Here is a 20968-nt window from a genome sequence, read left to right on the forward strand (position 1 = left end):
AGTGAAACGTACAGCAGAGTCCGTATAGGTCAGTTTCTGTCAGATGCGTTTCCAATTCACTGTGGGCTAAAGCAAGGAGATGCACTATCACCTTTACTTTTTAACTTTGCTCTAGAGTATGCCATTAGGAAAGTCCAGGATAACAGAGGGGGTTTGGAATTGAACGGGTTACATCAGCTTCTTGTCTATGCGGATGACGTGAATATGTTAGGAGAAAATCCACAAACGATTAGGGAAAACACGGGAATTTTACTTGAAGCAAGTAAAGAGATAGGTTTGGAAGTAAATCCCGAAAAGACAAAATATATGATTATGTCTCGTGACCAGAATATTGTACGAAATGGAAATATAAAAATTGGAAATTTATCCTTTGAAGAGGTGCAAAAATTCAAATACCTGGGAGCAACAGTAACAAATATAAATGATACTCGGGAGGAAATTAAACACAGAATAAATATGGGAAATGCCTGTTATTATTCGGTTGAGAAGCTTTTATCATCCAGTCTGCTGTCAAAAAATCTGAAAGTTAGAATTTATAAAACAGTTATATTACCGGTTGTTCTTTATGGTTGTGAAACTTGGACTCTCACTTTGAGAGAGGAACATAGGTTAAGGGTGTTTGAGAATAAGGTGCTTAGGAAAATATTTGGGGCTAAAAGGGATGAAGTTACAGGAGAATGGAGAAAGTTACACAACGCAGAACTGCACGCATTGTATTCTTCACCTGACATAATTAAGAACATAAAATCCAGACGTTTGAGATGGGCAGGACATGTAGCACGTATGGGCGAATCCAGAAATGCATATAGAGTGTTAGTTGGGAGGCCGGAGGGAAAAAGACCTTTTGGGAGGCCGAGACGTAAATGGGAAGATAATATTAAAGTGGATTTGAGGGAGGTGGGATATGATGATAGAGACTGGATTGATCTTGCTCAGGATAGGGACCTATGGCGGGCTTATGTGAGGGCGGCAATGAACCTTCGGGTTCCTTAAAAGCCAGTAAGTAAGTATTATTTGTGAGATCATGCAAAGCGATGTTTTACAGTTTGATGTCTATCTTCATGCAAAGTCATTCAATCAAAAGTTCAATCATTGCCCATATTTACAATATCTTTTATCTGATAAAACGTATATTTCTCTGTTCCCAGATGTTTATATTATGTAACTTGTTTTCTTTCAGGAGATAACTGTTTCATTATCACAGATAGCCACATGAAGTACTAATTGTTTTTAATGCAGTGTGACAAATGAAGTTCTTTACTTGTACTTCGTACATCTTATCTGAGGCGACAGAAGAATATTGAAACTCAGTCTTTGATTATTACAATTAACAGTTGACAAGAGAGAAACTGAAGTCATAATGGCTGTTTTATGGTGGATTTCTGTACTTCTGGGAACAATCATTGTGGAGGCTAATGTAAGATACGATCCTACATGGGACAGTTTAGATTCTAGGCCTCTGCCCCAATGGTATGACGATGCCAAATTTGGAATCTTTATACATTGGGGTGTCTTTGCAGTACCAGGATTTGGTTCTGAGTGGTTCTGGAACAGCTGGAAAGGTAATCAAACCTAAAGATGATACAAATATTAATTTAATTTATGATACAATGAGAAAATTTCTTTAAAAAAATGTCACTTTCATATAACTACCATGAAAGGAAGATGGCAAAATATAATAAAATATTAGAACATGCAAGGTGTTAGGGGTTTGAGTACACAAATTTTAACAGGAGGTTCTTTGTATGAAATAGAACTAATTCTAATGAAATATTTTGCTGCAAAATTTTGAACTAATGAAAAATAGATTGTGTGAAAAGTTTCATTGCGGATGTTTCTATATCTCTTTAAAATTTTAAAGTTTACTATGAATGTCGTGATAGATATTGAAAAGATGAACAATTTATGTTTTTCTTTTTTTTGCATAAAGTGAACCGTTTATTCACAAATGTTATTATTGGTACGTTTTTATTTTATTGGGTTATTTTACGATGCTATATCAACATCTTTGGTTATTTAGCGTCTGAATGAGATGAAGATGATAATGCCAGTGAAATGAGTCCAGGGTCCAGCACCGAAAGTTACCCAGCATTTGCTCGTATTGGGTTGAGGGAAAATCTCGGAAAAAACCTGAACCAGGTAACTTGCCCCGATCGGGATTCGAACCCGGGCCACCTGGTTTCGCGGCCAGACACGCTGACCGTTACTCCACAGGTGTGGACATCGGTACATTCTGTATAACTAAATCATTACTATTGCATGTTGCATTAATTTGTGAATAAATGGTTCAAGTTATGCAAAAAAGACAAAGACATAAATTGTGCATCTTTTTAAAATTTATCGTGACATTCATAGTAAACGTTAAAATTTTAAAAAGATACGAAAACATTGGCAACGAAACTTTCCACACAATTTATTTTTTATTGGTTGAACTACGTGTTATAGAAAATATTTCATTAGAAGTATTGGTTCTATTGCATACAAAGAACCTCCTGTTAGTAAAATTTGCGCACTCAAATCCCTAACAACCTGTATAAATGTGTATAATAAATTATCTGGGTTATTAGTTTATGATATAAAGATTTAGAAGATTTCACACCATAATAATTAACTTTTAAAAATATTAGCAATGATAGATAGAAATTTTAAGTCTAGGAGGTACAAAAAAATGAACACACTAAAAGTATTGGTATAAAACATTTCGGTAGTAAAAATACTATCGTGACACAGAAAAATTTAAACTCCTGGCAAACAAGCTTTACCAAGACAAAACACAGTAGGAATGAGATTTCACAGAACTGGATACATTTTTTTTAGATCACAAAAGAATGACGAAATGCAATTATAAATTAACCTATATTCAAAGATAAAACACACATGTTGGGCCAATTATACAGTGTTCATAGATTTGATAAGAAACGTAAAAAATATATATTACAGTTATATGAACACTAATAAATATAATATAATTATTAAAAAATTAGTAAAAGTTTGACATGTTTCGGAAATGCTTCTCCATCCTCAGTAACTTTACCAAGACGGTTGGTTCAGGAGTCTCCTTTAAGCCAACCAACAACGCGGTTCGATCACCTGAACCAGCCGTCGTGGTAAAGTCACTGAGGATGGAGAAGCATCTCCGAAACATGTCTGACTTTTACTAATTTTTTAATAATTATATTATATTTATTAGTGTTCATATAACTGTAATATATATTTTTTTACGTTTCTTATAAATTAACCTATTTTCGGCAAAATTAATAAACAAAAATAAATTTCGATACAATTTATTACAAAAATGAATGGACGCAGATAATCTGTACATATTTTTATTAATTACCGAGAAATCGGGAAGCCTTGGTACCAGTAACTTCTGACAGACGACATTGATTTGTTCACCAAAACAGACTATCTGGTCTAGCATTCGTGATGGGTGATGATGATGATGATGATGCTGATGCTGATGACAATGATGATTGTAATCTGGAAACACCGCATAGTTTTTATAATTACTACTGATTATGGCTATAAGTAATTTATATTAGTTTTTTGTCTGGTTCTCATATGGAAATTTACAATAAAATTGTAACTATTCCCAACTTCCTATTTTACAAATTGAATTAAGTCTCATTTAAATTAGTGTCTGACCTTGCTAGTCAGCACTATTGTTTGTATTCTGCCGTCTAGTACATACCATATCTGAAAATTAAATTATGGTTTATTTAACGACACTCACAACTGCCGAGGTTATATCAGCATTGCCAGTGTGCAGGAATTTTGTCCCGCAGGAGTTCTTTTACATGCCAGTAAATCTACTGACATGAGCCTGTCGCATTTAAGCACACTTAAACTTAAATGCCATTGACCTGGGCCAGGATCGAACCTGCAACCTCGAGAACAGAAGGCCAAGGCTATACCGACTGTGCTACCCAGGCTGACTACCATATCTGAATGGCCTCTCATGCTGAAAATAGAGAGAACTGTTCAGTGGGCATTTTCTTCACATATGTGTTCGGACTTGAATATTGCAATTCAAGTGACAATATAACAAACGATGGCAACAGAACTTGCATTAACAGTTTTATTCCATTACTACCAGTATCAATACAATATGTACTATTTTTATTTAGGAAATTCATCAAGCTATGTCGAATTCATGGAAAAGAATTATCCTCCCGGATTCACATACCAAGATTTTGGACGTGAATTCACAGCAGAGTTTTATAATCCTGATGACTGGGCAGATATCTTCAAAAACTCAGGAGCAAAGTAAGCAACGAGTTAGATTCAAATACAGAACACTAGACAGGAAACAGGTTTTGCTAAGGTAAATGCCACTAACCTTTTACTGTTATAGATTGAACGCAACTGCTATGGGAATAGTGTGTACATTTCTCTTGAATCAGCTTTGGAAGGCTTTGTGTTACGTAGTATGGACGGATAGCACAGGCTAAAGGGATGTCAAAGTTACAGCATTAGTATACAGCTGACTTCCATTCAATGAAGTTCAGTTTAGCTCGTGGCAATGTAGTACACATCAGGACAGCGAATCTCCATTTATGATACGTATATTACGAAGAAATCGTACAAAAGGTGTCATGCTATATTTCTACAGAAATATCCTGACATTCAACAACCATCTGATTTAACAATCCAGAATTTAGTGAAAAAAATGAGTGAAACCAACTCATTTTTTAAATAAAAAAAGAAGGTGCATAAATCGCGTTTTAATTGAAGAAAAACCAGATGACATAGGCTACAGACTAGAACAGTTTCCCACGAAATCATTAAGAAAGTTAGCTGAACAGGCAGGGGTATGCAAGGCAACAACGAAATTGTTAAAACTAAAGCCTTATTTAAGACAATAGTAATATGCGTTACAAGAGCGGTATGTTGAAGTTTTCATGTTTGAGGAAAAGTTTGAAAAAGCGAAACGTAGTTGAGCTTTTTTAATTTCCGAGAATTGAAAGAAAACATACCGCTCGTGTATCGTACATTATTTTGTGCGAAGATCGTTTATTACATACCTGAAAGAGGAATTTCTAATTATTAGTTGCAATGAAATCTCCATCTTGGTTTCTGTTCAATGACGGCAAATTTGCAAAACAAAATTATCTATCTTCAACATTGTTGCTTTAAAATGCTTTCTGTGTTTACTATACTCCAGCAGGCCGTGATATACGTCTGTCTTTCCCCCCCCCCCCCAGTCTATGATGAGTCTGGAATCTTGTTGATTTTTTCACGGCTTCATTAATGTTACTTACATCACGAATGCAGTAACTTTAGTGGCGTTGTAGAGTTTACTTAATTTTTGCAAATATTTAAAAACAATAATTAACAGTGCAATTTAGGTGAAATTGCAGTGGTAAGTTTCCAATTTATAATTATTACTATATTGAACGTCTCTAAAAATAATATGTTAAAAAGCCTAAGGCAGGAAAATCAATATGTCACTTAAGCGGTAAGAAGAGGGAAATTTTATTGTTATGTGTGTTAGGTTGGGAATACTGAATGTGGAATTTTAGACTTTCCGCGGATTGGTTTTGTGCGGAAACCAAACAAATACGCACGATCTCGCACAAAAGTCTTTTATAAATTGAATGAAGCAATCATGTGCACAGGTTTCAATTCTATTAATAGAAACGAAATCCATCATGTCTAGAAATCTTTTCAAAAGATGTGAAATGCACATTAGAGTGGATGATCAACAGTTCCAGTACTTATCATAAAGTAAGCCAATAAATAACACCTGTAATGCAATGTATAAGTAGCTAAATTTTATTGTCGAAAGCTGATATGCTGAATCACTGCTAAATGAGCTCTTACTTGCCCATGCCACTTTTTGAACAGTGCCATACCAGTACCAAGCAAAACCTGTTTCCAGACGTACACTCGTTTTAAACTAATTATAAATAAATTTTGACTAGAAATAAGAATAATCTGACTGTAATAACACACAAAACAAATTTGCGCAAAATAAATTTTATTTGCACTTCTCATTCTTTACACGAAATTACATATTCAAGAAATCTCTGCATTAAGGGGCTAGGTATAGCTTACAGCAGTAAAATTTTGGAAATATTAAACTTTTTTTTTTCCTCCATTACTGTATTTGTACAATAATGAAAATTAGTATGTGTAAAACACTGTCTTTCTGCTATGTGAAGAAAGTATTTGTACGATTTAAAAAAAAATTACTTGCATTTTTTTCTTCAAAATTCAGTTCACTGTGCAGTGATGAAGCGTTTCCCACATAACTAAAAAACTATCCAACATTCTGTGATGAAATTTTTTGTGTGTATTTATGCACATGATATCTACAATATTATGCAAGATCACTTCTCTACCTTTGATAGATTGTCTGATAAAAAATAAATTCATTTTAAAAAGTGGTGAAATATCAGTATTTTCTTCTAACACAAAATAAAAAAAAATATTATTTATTAAGTAATGTAGTTGAAAGAGCATGATATTGTAAACATGAGTTTCAGCAATAAAATAAAAGAGAGAGAACATGAAAAAGTTAACAAGTTTATGAGATATGAGAGAAATGCTTCATCACTGCATACTGAACTGCCACCATTTTTAATTTTGAAAAAAAAAAAAAATATATATATATATATATATATATGTATATATACACGTTATTTTTTTTTAAATCGTAAAAATATTTTTTTTTTTCATATAGCAGAAGGATAGTGTTTTACACATACCAATTTTCATTATTGTACAAGATACAGTAATGGAGGAAAAAAAAATGTTGAATATTTCCAAAAAATTTACTGCTATAAGCTGTACTTAACCTCTTAAGATAATTAAAAAGGGAAGGAAGGCAATTTTTAAACTATGACTCTTTCTATAAGGTAGAAGATCTGGAATGTAGCCCCACTCAATACTTTTGATCACTAACTTATGTTTCATTTCTAATTTGGTGTGTTATTTTGGAAAAAATAATTACTGTCATACTATTTTAAAAAATATGCTTTCCGTAATTGTTGTAATAATATTTAAGATCTTTCGTAGGGTATGTTATAGTCATGCTGTTAAAACTTAATAGGCTGTGTTGTACTTTCTTTACAGACTGTACATTTCTGTACATACTGTTATGCATTCTATATTCACATAATGTGATCAACAGATAAAATAAAATAAACAAATTCATTAACAAAAATTAAACAAAAGTAAATGGCGTTTCACGCATTGTTTAGATATCCAAATAATTATGTTGTTTATATGATTACAAACTGTTGTGTACTTTAATTAACGGATATTTAATATCACAGATATGTGGTGCTGACCAGCAAACATCATGAAGGGTATACTTTGTGGCCGTCAAAGACAGCCTTCAGTTGGAATGCCGTGGATGTAGGTGCACACCGAGATCTCCTTGGTAAGGTACTGGTATAGTGAAATTGCAATATAAGCAGGCAGTTGTATTCGAACACCTTATCTTAATGCTTAAATCTTTTATTACAGGTGATTTGGCAAATTCCATTAGAACAAAAACTGATCTTAAATTTGGACTTTACCATTCACTGTACGAATGGTATAATCCGCTTTACATGAGTGACAAAAATAATGGATTCCAGACGCAACTCTTTGTCGAACAGAAGACTATGCCAGAGTTGTATGAATTGGTAAGAGATCCCATTTTAGTTACTTTCTATTAAATTACAGCAAGTTATACTTTGACCTAAATTTGTATTAAAAATTAAGTTAACTCAGAGATACATCTCTGGAGTAAGTTCTTACTGCGTATTGTGTTATATATATATATATATATATATATATATACAGAGCGTTCACCTACAGGTAAGGCCAGGAAAGCGGCATGTACTGATACACCACTTTGTGCGCGCAGTTGTTGAGACACGCTCGACAATCAAGGACATCAAGGTCGACAAGTTATCAGTTGTGAGCCAGATGTTGCAGTATTTAACACGTACAGTGCAGTTCCTTGACACAGTTGCTTAAATATTCAGCGTTGTGTAAAATTTGTTAACAATGCAAAACGCAAAATTAACGCTTGAACAGAGAGTTTTTATGTATGATGCATATGTGAAAACAGAGTCATGTAGAGAGGTGCGTAGGCAATTTGAAGTGAAATATCCGGGTGCTCCAGTTCAGGGTAGAGAAACTGTTAGACGTCTTGTTAACAAATTAAGGACAACAGGGTCGATAAATGCTACAATTCCTAAACGAAAACGAAGAGTATTGATGGGAGAAAAAATTTATGAAATCAGTGCATCATTTACACGCTCTTCTAATAAATCTCTAAGACATGTTTCACAGGAAATTAGTGTTTCAAAAACATCAGTCTTTACTGCTGCTAAACTTTAAAATTAAAACCCTACAGAGTATAGTATAGAAAGCGGAACCTTACGGATAGACGATTCCCGCAAGCGACACTACAGACAGGCCGCTTTCCTGGCCCCACCCGTAGGCGAACGCTCTGTGTGTATATAAGTGATGAGATTAAATTTGGATAAAGAAAAATGGAACAATAGAGAAGAATGGTAAATTGTACAGGGCTATCGGAAGACATGTCACACATAAAAAAAAAAAAACAAAAAAGATTCTATATGGGTGAAAGTGAAATAACTCTGCAGCTTTTCAGAGCGAATATCTCATGTTGTATGTAACAAAAAAGTGTAGCACCATACTGGCGGAAAGTCCATAGTTTTCTCAGAAAAAATGGTTTTTCCCAAATCTTTAACACTCCCTTATTCGGTAACTATTGGGAGTATGATCGCGATTTTTGTCCATATCGATAGGAAATCTAATAAGGAATCATTTATCCCTCTGGCGTATTTCAATAGCATGGACAGTTTTCGTGTAAATTTAATTAAAAACTATTAATTTGAAGCCACTGACTGATGCGACCAGATTGCAAAGTTGTAGTCAGGAAGGGGGATGGGATGGGAAGTAGTTCACTGAGACAGACAGACTGAGTTTGTTGATCTCTTAATCTGTATTACGAGAAAAAACAGGGGTGTGTTAGTGGCGATGTTGCCAGACTGCTGAAACTTCCAACTCAATTTTCTAATTAACCGTGCATTTAATCAAAACGAAATATAAGTTTTTTTTTATTCATTTACGCGTACCTTATCGTCCCTTACAATCTGGAGGTTATCTTACTTCCACCCTGTATATATATTCAACATTCAGATAAATTTGTAATTGAAATATAAGAGCAAGGTTTATAAAATTAAATAATAATGTGAAGTCTATTATTGAGAAAAAGATAAATCTACTAAGCAGGAATCCTACTGCAATAAAGAATGTTGATCCGTAATAATCTACAGTATAGTGAGTAACGTTTCCATCTTAATGTGACATCAGCTTACTTAAAACACTGGATGTTAGTGTAACAGAGAATTCTCTTTATTTGAATATAAGGAAGCATACTACTACCATTACCACCACCACCACTACTACTATTATTTACTATCAACACCACCACCACCACAATTTTATTATTATTATTATTATTATTATTATTATTTTTATTTATTATTATTATTATTATTATTATTATTATTATTATTATTATTATAAGATGTTTCCATCCTAATGTAACATCAGCCTACTTAAAACACTGGATGTTAGTGTAACAGAGAATTCTCTTTATTTGAAAATAAGGAAGCATACTACTACCACCACCACTACTACTACTATTTACTACCACCACCACCACCATTTTATTATTATTATTATTATTATTATTATTATTATTATTATTATTATTATTATTATTCGATTGAGAAGCTTTTGTCATCTAGTCTGCCGTCAAAAAATCTGAAAGTTAGAATTTATAAAACAGTTATATTACCGGTTGTTCTATATGGATGTGAAACTTGGAGTCTTACTTTTAGAGAGGAACAGAGATCAAGGGTGTTTAAGAATAAGATTCTTAGCAAAATATTTGGGGCTAAGAGGGATGAAGTTACAGGAGAATGGAGAAAGTTACAAAACACAGAACTGCACGCATTGTATTCTTCCCCGACATAATTAGGAACATTAAATCCAGAGATGGGCAGGGCATGTAGCACGTATAGACGAATCCAGAAATGCATATAGACTGTTAGTTGGGAGGTCAGAGGGGGAAAAAAGACCTTTGGAAAGCCGAGACGTGGATGGGAGGATAATATAAAAATGGATTTGAGGAAGGTGGGATATGATGAGAGAGACTGGATTAATCTTGCACAGAATAGGGATCGATGGTGGGCTTATGTGAGACCAGCAATGAACCTCTGGGTTTCTTAAAAGCTACAAGTAAGTAAATAATAACAATAATAATAACAGTAATAATAACAACAATAATAATAATATACATGTTAATTACATAATTAAAATAATGTATTATTTCCAAACATTTGGCTATATAACATACGTAGCGAATAAGTTAGAAATTGCATAATACAACTTTATTATAAAAGAGAAAAATGATATAACTGTGTACAGGACACAACATTTAAGTCGTTAATGAAATTATTTACAAGAATGAATAGACTCGAAATAAGCAAAGTACTAAAATAAGTAACTGTACTTTTACAAGTAGGCGTATATTATATTCAAAATTTAGTTTAGGTATTTACTGTTTAAGTCTTCTGTTCCCCCGAATACGCCCAAAACAAGATAACTAAAAAATTATTTTAATACAACTATTATTGAAGAATTGTGATTAATTGAAATACAGTATGTATAATAATGAACTGGAATATAAACATGGCAAACAAAACTGAGCACTTTCGGAGCATCTCTAAAAACTGTAATTTGTGTGACATAATTTTTCAGGTGGAAAACTACAAACCAGAAGTGATCTGGTCAGATGGTGAATGGGAAGCACCTGATGACTATTGGACATCAAGGGATTTTATTGCTTGGTTGTACAACGAGAGCCCAGTGAAGGACACTGTTGTAGTCAATGATCGCTGGGGACAAGGCGATCTTGGAAAACATGGTGACTTCTATACCTATGCTGACCGTTACAACCCAGGTAGCAGCAATTCCCAGATTATATGTAATAGAATCTATATTAGAAAGTGCTTGCATTTTTTTTCCAGTTTAGAAAGTCTTCCTTTAGGTGAGCTTCTCTTTATATTTAACTTTACTTCCCCTCATACATAATACATTCATGTTTTATTTAATTTGTTTCTGTGAAAGATTACTTTATGGTTATGCGGACACTTTGGGGTTAAACTTAATTTTTGGGCCCTTTTTTCATTTTAGATATGTCTTTAATATGTTCTCTGTCGATGTACTTTTAGATTCAACCGAATTTGAGTTGTAAATGTGTTAAAAATGAGGCTTTTAAATGCCTACTACACTACTTTTATGTGCAGATGTAAGTTACGAACTTCAAACTCAATTTCCCACAACTTTTTTTCTAGTTTGAACCCTGATTCTTACAATAAATATCACCTAAGCTTCCTAAAAATTGTACAGTTTACTTGTCTTTTGTATGCTACTGATTCATAGTATCAGTTTTTAAAGTAAGAAACAATACTAGATTTATGCTTTTTAAATTAAAAATTTAAGTGTATTTAAAAATATAAAAATTCTAAATTAAATACCATATCTATAATTGAATATGGCATATGGAAAGATTAATACCTTGAATTGTATTACCTAACTGTCTTTCCTTTCAACATAATATGCAAAGCACATAAATTTGAGTTATTTTATTAAAAAAAACAAAAACAAAAAAAGAAATGTGGTTCAAACTTAACTAAAAAAATTGACGTCCAAACTTAACTATTATTATTGAATTTCCAAGTTTATAGAACCTTATTTTACCCGAAGGTATATTAGGGCTGTAGTTAAATCATACTCAAACTTAACTAATAAAAAAAAAAAACTTTTCATCACAGAAACACGAAACTTGATACTCTTACTTCTCAATATACTCTAAACATACCTTGAAATAAGTTTTTACAAACTCCATAGTGTTCCCGGAAATAAAATAAATTTACCTGTAGATCAAGCTTGAAGATTTTCATAACTCCAATTTGCACTACGAGTATTTGCAAATAATAAACTGTATCAGGACCTTATAATACATTCAAAATGTACCGGTATAACATGAGTCACACTTGTCATAATTAGCCTAAATAGTTAAAACATTGAAACAGACTTGTAGAACTAAAAAATTATCCTATTTTACAGAAATTTCATTTTGTCATAATGTTAGCTTTTATTACTCATCTTGCCTTTGAATTCATGTAGTGCAGGTTCAAACTTGAATGAGGGTGATGGATATTTTAGTCAGAAAAATTCATAGTTGTAGCTTGCATAAAATCTATACTAATAATAAATATGTAGCCGAAATTTTTCTGGTAATTTTCGATTTTCCAAAAATAATTGGTCCTAATATACATAATTAACCACCCTGAAACCGAAAATAGCTTTTTTGAAATTTTTGTTTGTATGTCTGTCTGTCTGTCTGTATGTATGTTGCCTTTTCACGCGATAATGGCTGAACGGATTTCGATGAAAATTGGAACGTAAATTAAGTTCGTTGTAATTTAGATTTTAGGCTATATGGCATTCAAAATTCTTCATTTAAAAGGGAGGTTATAAGGGGGCCTGAATTAAATAAACCGAAATATCTCGCTTATTATTGATTTTTGTGAAAAATGTTACATACCAAAAGTTTCTTTAAAAATGATTTCTGATAAGTTTTATTCCAGAAAAAATTTTGATAGGACTGATATTTAAGTCTGTCTGTCTGTCTGTCTGTCTGTCTGTCTGGATGTTTGTTACCTTTTCACGCGATAATGGCTGAACGGATTTCGATGAAAATTGGAATATAAATTAAGTTCGTTGTAACTTAGATTTTAGGCTATGTAGCATTCAAAATACTTTATTTAAAAGGGGGTTATAAGGGGCCTGAATTAAATAAACCGAAATATCTCGCTTATTATTGATTTTTGTAAAAATGTTACATAACAAAAGTTTCTTTAAAAATGAATTCCGATAAGTTTTATTCCAGGAAAAATTTTGATAGGACTGATATTTAAGGATATACAAGAATTTTAAAATAACAATACATTTCCACCGCTGCCTCAGATTATAGTGTCGTTGTTCCGTAACTTCTATGTGCAAAATATTAAATTTTTTAGTAGGAAGAAAAACAAATTTATTCTTTCTATAGCAGTAGTGCATAGGAGATCGTGAATTCTTACATTTTCGAAAGAAAGAAATATAATTAAGTTTTATATATATAGTAGATTGTATTATTTGCTGCATCACTATTTAAGTTATTTAATAGAGCAAAAATCTGAAAATCGATATGTGACATAGGAGTTATTGCAGGAACGACGATGATGGCTATAATGAAATCAAAACAAATGACTCCGTCTATTTAAGGCGGCCTTGACGTTTATCAATATTAATATACAGAGAATATTTTGTGTGTTTGTATGAAGTAATCTCAGAAGCTAATCAACCTTCACTATTTGAAATTTGTAGTTTCTCTAGATGGATGTAATGCTACAAATGAGTACTGAGGTAAGATGAAAAGAAATCTGTACACACAGAAAACTTGATATTCTGCGAAATATTGTATAACTTGATTATTGCAACTTTATTTGGTCCACATAAAATACTCTAATTTTATACTCTCATTTTACCATAGAGATCACTGGAGCTGAGGTATTTTAAAAGGTATCATGAAATGGCGTTCCTGCGCTCATAATTTACCCATATTCGTTTCCTGTGTTTCTTATAATAATATTTATGTAGGATACCTCATTTTTTTATTTGCATAAACAATTATATACAACCGAGCGAGTTGGCTCAGGCGGTAGCATTTGAGACACACATTCGGGGGTCCCAGGTTCAAACCCCGTGGCCGACCAATCTGACTGAGGTTTTTCATGATTTCCATTAGTCATAAAGGCAAATGCCGGATTCGAAAGATACATGCCATTATTCATCACCGCCTCAATTACTAAAAACATTAATCAAAGTCTATAATCAGTTACATAAACACAAGCCATCTACAACACACAATAGAAACAGGAACTCAACAAGAGTAAAAACGGCCTACTGATATACCCACACATTCTAAACACGCAACATGACCACAGATGTTAAGGCGTGAATAAAATTAACTTAACAAAAACTCTATTACTTTGGAGTGATTTATTAAAGGATGTATTCAAGACTAATTTAGAAAAATGTTAAACGAATTATATTTGCACCAAATGAGTGGTCTCTGGACCAAAATGATAGCATTTTAATTATTTAAATACAATTTAAATTAAGTAGCATATTAAACGATTTATTCTTCTATCAAACACGAATGTTCCCTGGACCCAATGTTATGTTTTAATTATGTAATTACTTTATATTTATTTCTAATAAGTGCAGCGGAGCGCACGGGTACAGCTAGTAAGAAAATAAAATTATTGATTGATACACAAATTAAATTTACTGAATGAATAAGATCTCCCTGTCCAGGAATAAAAATGAATAAACGTAAAATTCTATTTTGAGGCATATTGTTACTCCGTTCTCAACTCTTGGAAACAAATGTCATTTCATCACAACAGCAATAAAACTCTATATGCATCTGATAGATAAGACAGAGAATATGTAGAGTCAAAATCTCATTGGCATGTAGCAATTCTCGCGAACATTAAAAATAAAAACAAATTAAGGCAATCCCAGTTGAAGAAGAGCCATGAATTTATTGTCCAGTGCTCAACAATGGAAACAAACGAATATTTTCATCACTTTCAACATGGATGTTGCCACCACTACCACCGTCACCACCATCGTCGTCATCAATGATCTTCTGTCAGGCCTTGCCAGACTTATTTCGTCTCTAGAGAAGTTTCTTACATCTCTTTCTCGATCTTTCCAGTGACCTGTGACCTTGTGGATTATAATCCCAAAAAAATCTTAGAACTGGTATATCCATTGTCTGGCATCCTCAGTAAATTGTCTTCCCAGTTTTTCCTGCAAGTTTGAACAAAGTTATTGACGCTGAAGATACCTTTTCTTTCCTTTTCGTGTCCCGAGTTCAATACCCAGCCCCGGAACAATTTTCCCTTGAAATTATTCATATATCATGCTGTATTAAAATAGTCACTTCCCAGGTCTAACAGCTATATATCAAGGGATAGGCTTTTTGCCCACTGCAGTGTTATTTACTACTTTTTACAGGCATTAATTAATTACTATATCAGGTACATAATAAATTTAGTGTATGCACACATAAAAACTACGATTTCATACTGTCACCATTATTATGCTTGTACTGTACAGAGTCACATATTATATATTCTTTCAGGAGTGCTTCTGCAACATAAGTGGGAGAACTGCATGACAATTGACAAATACTCATGGGGATTCCGTAGAAATGCAAGATTTGCAGATTTCCTAACCATGGATGAGCTTGTGCAGACACTGGCTGAAACAGTTAGCTGTGGAGGTGAGTGTTATGTTAGCTACATAGTAAGACTATTCACAGTCAGTAGATGGTGAAAGTCTGCCCCACAATCACAAGGTATGAAATAATAAATAAATATATTTTGATTACACAACTTTTAACACTGTATCACTTCGGAATATGTATGATAAGTCTTTCTTGTGTTAAATTTTAACGTACCTTGTTAACATGTTTCGACCTATTTTGGGTCATCTTCAGAACTGGTCGTTGTTGGTGTTGGCGCCTCTTGTTTCCTGTGAGGGTGCGTTCGTAGTGTAGAGTCAAAGAGTGTATGTGTTTTGAAATTGAGTTGTGTGTTGAGAATATCATTGGGATGTGCTTTCGTGTGTCTGTATATTTCATATTGTTCTAGTGTGTTGAGTTTCTGGCTTTTTGGTTGGATGTGCAGTATTTCCATGTCTGTGTTGATGTCTCTGTAGGTGTGGTTGGCATTTGTGATGTGTTCCGCATATGTGGAGGTGTTTTGTAATTTTGTTATGGCTGTGATGTGTTCTTTGTAACGTGTTTGAAATGATCTGCCTGTCTGTCCTATGTAGAAGTTAACAAAAGAGATAGGAAACTAAGAAAATGAGGGGAGTCAAACAAGCTAGACCACGACTGAAGACGAAGAGAAGTCATTTGAATTTACAGTATGTTAGATATGTTTATTCATTTTCATTAAGACTTGTTCTATGTTGCACTATAATTATGTCAACTGATTTCTAAATTACTCCACTGACAACTATAGTTGCACATGAAATATTCAAGTGTCACATTCACATAACTATATAATTTATGTTGCAGGAAATTTGTTAATGAATGTCGGCCCCACAAAGGATGGAATGATCGCGCCCATATACGAAGAAAGGCTGAGAAGTATGGGTGAATGGCTCGAAGTCAACGGAGAAGCCATTTACTCCAGCAGACCTTGGGCTTCACAGAATGATACAATCACTCCTGGTGTATGGTGAGTTTTATAAAATTCCGTTCTTTATCCAATATCTAAATTCAAGTTCTTATGAGATGCTTAGAAACAAAATCGCAAACCGATTTCGTAATTTGATTTCCTCGTACTTTTCTACACTACCTGTACTTGGTTGTCAAGCAAATATACTGTTTGATATTTCACTTAAGATTCATACATTTCAATGCTGTCAGAAATAGCGGGCTACATAAGTCTGTGGCAAAGATTTATCCCACAGGAAAGTGAAACCAAAGATGTCTATACAGATTAATAGAAGAGACCACAAAGAGAAATGATTAAAAATGGAATAATTTAATGAGTGCGTAAGATCTGTTTACAATACTTTATGCATTACTAGTATCTAAATTTAATTTTAAATCGTAGGCCTTTACTTTGCAACGTGTTGTTTGTGAAGAAATTATAAATAACTAGTGGCTTGTGTAGCAAATGCTGCAAACTAAGTTCATTAGACGTTCAAATAAACATTTTTCAGATTTATTTTCAATGAAGAACACCAGATATTGTGAAAGTTAATTGGTTCCATAATAATGAAGCATACTCCCTCTGAATGGTTTTTCATCCCAAATACTTTTTCTTGAACCTATACACCTTCAGTTTTTGAGTTTGAACGCGAAAACGCAAGTAACAATGTTAGGACAATCAGTGGGTTAATCATGTGGGAGTAAAGCAATAGCTATTTCAGGTCTTGTGGATTGTAGGTGAAAGTTAAAAAAAAAAAAATGTCAGGTTTGCTATGCTTTCGAACAATAGACATAGCATCTTGGTATAGCTGCTGCATGTAGAGGGCAAAATCATTTTATCCTGCTAAGAGATCTTGCTGAAATGATCGAGAGACTACAAAATTTTGTAGACCTCTTATTTTATCAGTAAGTAATATCTTTTGGTATTTCCTTAGGAACTGTAATTTTTGCGCTCTCTCGATCCAATACTGAAGAGAATCACGCATACAAATATCTACACCAAACCGCCATTAAATACATGAAAAAGACCCAACCCCACTTGATTAATAACTATAAAAATATTTTATATTTAATAATATTATCTTACGTAAGTTTTGTAGTTTTCAGTAACATATACTACATATAGGGCCTACTATGTAGCTGCCACTCAGTAAATTATAGAAATGAAGATCTAACTTAAGATATTCTCTACATATACTTATACAATCCCAAAACGTTTCACTTTCATATCATCAATATAGCATTAATAATATGCATAATTAATGGAAAAATAGTCACATCATGGCATAATAATATTTCATTTCTAATGGTAGTAATGTCATGAAACCACCTCAAGTATTGTAGTTTTTAATATCCAATACACAGCTGTACTCAGAAAATTACACACCACAGAATTAGACCTGTAAATTATTTTTTAGTAAGCCTTGAAGTTTTTAATAACCATTTGAATTTTAGCTCTAAATATGTCAGCACCCTGCAGGTCATGGCCTTCGTGTAATATTGTTTATTGTAGTGTGTGTTTTGTTTTATTCTGAAACGCCATTAGTGTTCTCAAAACTGACGAAAGATAGATTTTGGAAAATAGGAAAATTATGTAGGAAAACTAACGCTTCACGGAAAGTTACTATTTTTCTGAAAATCCTTGGATGCCAAGCTTCAAAATGAGGGGTCACTCATGAAAATCCGTTCAGCTGTTTTCCTGTAATTTCCATTACCAGTTCAAATTATATATATATATATATAGATTAATGTATGAATTATATTGTTGCTGATGTGTTGGTAGTCATGGAGAGAGTCATTTAAAAACTTACAGCACAGGTTACAATAGAGAGGAAGATACGGAAACAAGATGGAAGGAGACATCTCTAAAGGAAGAAACGTGTAACCATTACAGCTATTGTTGTTGTTGATGACAATGATGACAACATAGTGCAGTTCTATTTGACACATCCCCTATGCTCCCATAATATGTATCATGCAGAAGGAAACATTCATCTGAAGTAAAACTAACATAGGTAGTTAATCAGTTAAACTCACTTACTGAATACACATATTAAAATCATGCATTTTCTTAATTAGGTACACTAAAAGTGGTGACAATGTTGTGGACCCGATTGTATATGCCATTGTGCTGGACTGGCCTCAAGGTAATATTCTGACACTTGGAGCACCCCAGCTGGCAGACCAGTCAACTATCTCACTACTGGGATATTCTCAACCTCTCCAAGTATGTTTATAATAATTCTAGTAAGAGTGTTAGGCTTTCACGGTGACTGTGATGTTGCACATCTTTTTTGATTTATTTAAATTTTATAACCTGACCCACTATTACTAACTATTAACATACACATTTAGATCTATTTATACTTTTAGCTATATTGTTACTAAGTTTTGGATTCAGTTGTTTCATAATTATAGGTACATATTGCAGAGGTGAGTATAGAGGATAATAAAACAAGACGAAAAGTCCTAATAAACATAGGTCCGGAAATCAGCCATTTTCGAAATCTATGGAGTTTTAATATATCTCGTCAGTACAGGTCCTCTGGGGTAACATAACTTCCGATATGCACTGGAGGAAGAGTGTGTTATAATATAACATGTGTCCAATATGACCATCATTCATGATAAGGGAGACATCAGCACTTTCCCACATATATATTGAATACTTCTCGTGTCTCTAATAAGTTGACAACCAAGGCTGGAATACATAACAAATTTTAAATATCCACAAAAAAAATTCCGGAGGATCTAAGTCGGGGGATCTGGGAGGCCATGGCGTTGGTAAGCCTTGGCTAATACATCTGTTGTAGAAGCTTGTATGTAAGAATTTTCGAACGTTCAAATGAAAGCTAGCCAGTGCTCTGTCATGCATGTATCACAGTAGCTGCCTTTCCAAAAGAGGCACATCATCCAAAAGTCGCGCAGTTCATGTTAGAAAAAAATGGAGGTACGCGCGACCATTAAGTCTGTCGACTAAGAAGTCAGATCACAAATGCACGAGATTTATTCATTTGGTGCCCAGTAATGATATATCTTGGAAACTGTTTATTAGGATTTTTTGTCTTGTTTTATTGTCCTCCAGTCACCCTGCAGTTTGTACATATAAATATGAAACACCCTGTACATTTTTTCAGGTATTTACGGTAAGGCTCAAATTTTTACATTCTTCGTCTGATTTTCTGAGTATATATTATGTCTCATTTGTACCTTTTTATATTTTATAGTGGACAGCAGAAAGTGGAAGTATCCAGGTGCAGTTCCCGGACAAAGCAGAAGTGAAAACCGAATGGGCCTGGGTCCTCAAGCTCACATCTGTATCCAACTAGAAGTTGATATACTTTAATGTGCCAAGTGACATTATTTTGTGGACGTTCATCTTGCTTCCAAGTTATACATAAAATCTAAAGAACTTTTACATATACTCTTAGACTATAGTGAAGAGTAGAATACAGTATTATTTCATTAAAGGCAAAGGAACTTCACTGCTGACTGAATAGTCTTATACCTTTGTAATTGTTACTGATGCTGACGTATTTATTTCTCTTTGTGAAAATGCGTTTAAATAAAAAAGGCATATTTACATTAACTGAGTTTATTGTGTCGGTTTTTCACCTAATAATTCTCATTCCCTTATAGTCAATGCAAACTGCTGAGGAAGATATGTTGTTGTTTTCTAATGCCAGGCATTTAACAATGAAGTCATTTGACCTCTTGCACTCCAATATTTTTCAAAGATATTATCATGACCAGCCACTGAAGCACAGATTTTGAGATGTTCCGAATCCATTTCTTGGTTTGAGTTGCACAATGGACAGTTAGGGGACTGATATATTCCAATTCTATGCTGGTGTTTGGCCAAACAATCATGGCCTGTTGCCAATCTAAATGCAGCTACAGACGATTTTCGTGGTAAATCGGGAATTAACTGTGGATTTTGATGCAGAGAGTTCCATTTTTTCCCATGGGATTGTGTTATCAAATTTTGTTTGTTGAAGTCTAAGTATGTAGATTTAATAAATCTTTTCACAGAGTAATACGTAGATTTAGTAACAGGTCTGTAAGTAGCAGTGCTGCCCTTCTTTGCTAAAGCATCCGCATTCTCATTTCCCAGGATTCCACAATGGGATGGTATCCATTGGAATACAATTCTTTTATTAGTGATATTAATTGAGAGAGCATTTTAGTTATTTCTGCTGTTTGAGATGAAGGTGTGTGTTTAGAGACTATTGATAGAATAGCTGCTTTGGAGTCTGACAATATAACTGCATTCCTAAATTTATTGATGTGGCATAGAAGATTCCTGAGACTTTCACTTATTGCAATGATTTCACCATCAAAACTTGTTGTTCCATATCCAAGAGATCTATAAAGTGAGAAGAGACAGCACGTAACACCTGCACCGGCACCTTGTTCTCTGGAGATCAAGGATCCGTCGGTGTATAAATGAAGCCAGTTTTGTGGAGGGTACCTAATATTAATTGTCTCTAAAGACAATTGTTTCAGTATTTCAGTGTTTACTTCTGATTTCAGTATTTCTTCTGTTAAATTTAGATAATATTAAGATATGTGGATCGGATGATACAA

General features: G+C 33.5%; 1 protein-coding gene across 1 annotated transcript; it reads left to right on the forward strand.

Moving 5' to 3' along the window:
• Window positions 1-1185: 1185 nt before the first annotated feature.
• Window positions 1186-19970, forward strand: LOC138706778 (alpha-L-fucosidase-like). The gene is made up of 9 exons (XM_069836463.1): window positions 1186-1562; window positions 4128-4266; window positions 7281-7387; window positions 7474-7634; window positions 10795-10996; window positions 15299-15439; window positions 16241-16403; window positions 18461-18608; window positions 19609-19970. The coding sequence occupies exons 1-9, from the start codon at window positions 1361-1363 to the stop codon at window positions 19708-19710; spliced, it is 1365 nt and encodes a 454-aa protein (XP_069692564.1). The 5' UTR covers window positions 1186-1360; the 3' UTR covers window positions 19711-19970.
• Window positions 19971-20968: the final 998 nt, after the last annotated feature.

Source organism: Periplaneta americana, chromosome 1 (genome assembly GCF_040183065.1).
Source record: "Periplaneta americana isolate PAMFEO1 chromosome 1, P.americana_PAMFEO1_priV1, whole genome shotgun sequence".
Classification (NCBI taxonomy): Eukaryota; Metazoa; Arthropoda; class Insecta; order Blattodea; family Blattidae; genus Periplaneta; species Periplaneta americana.

Coding starts and splice junctions, on each gene's coding strand:
- LOC138706778 (XM_069836463.1), top strand. CDS start 1,361: ATGGCTGTTTTATGGTGGATTTCTGTACTTCTGGGAACAATCATTGTG. Junction 7,388..7,473: donor TGCACACCGAGATCTCCTTG/GTAAGGTACTGG, acceptor CTTTTATTACAG/GTGATTTGGCAAATTCCATT. Junction 16,404..18,460: donor ACAATCACTCCTGGTGTATG/GTGAGTTTTATA, acceptor TTTCTTAATTAG/GTACACTAAAAGTGGTGACA.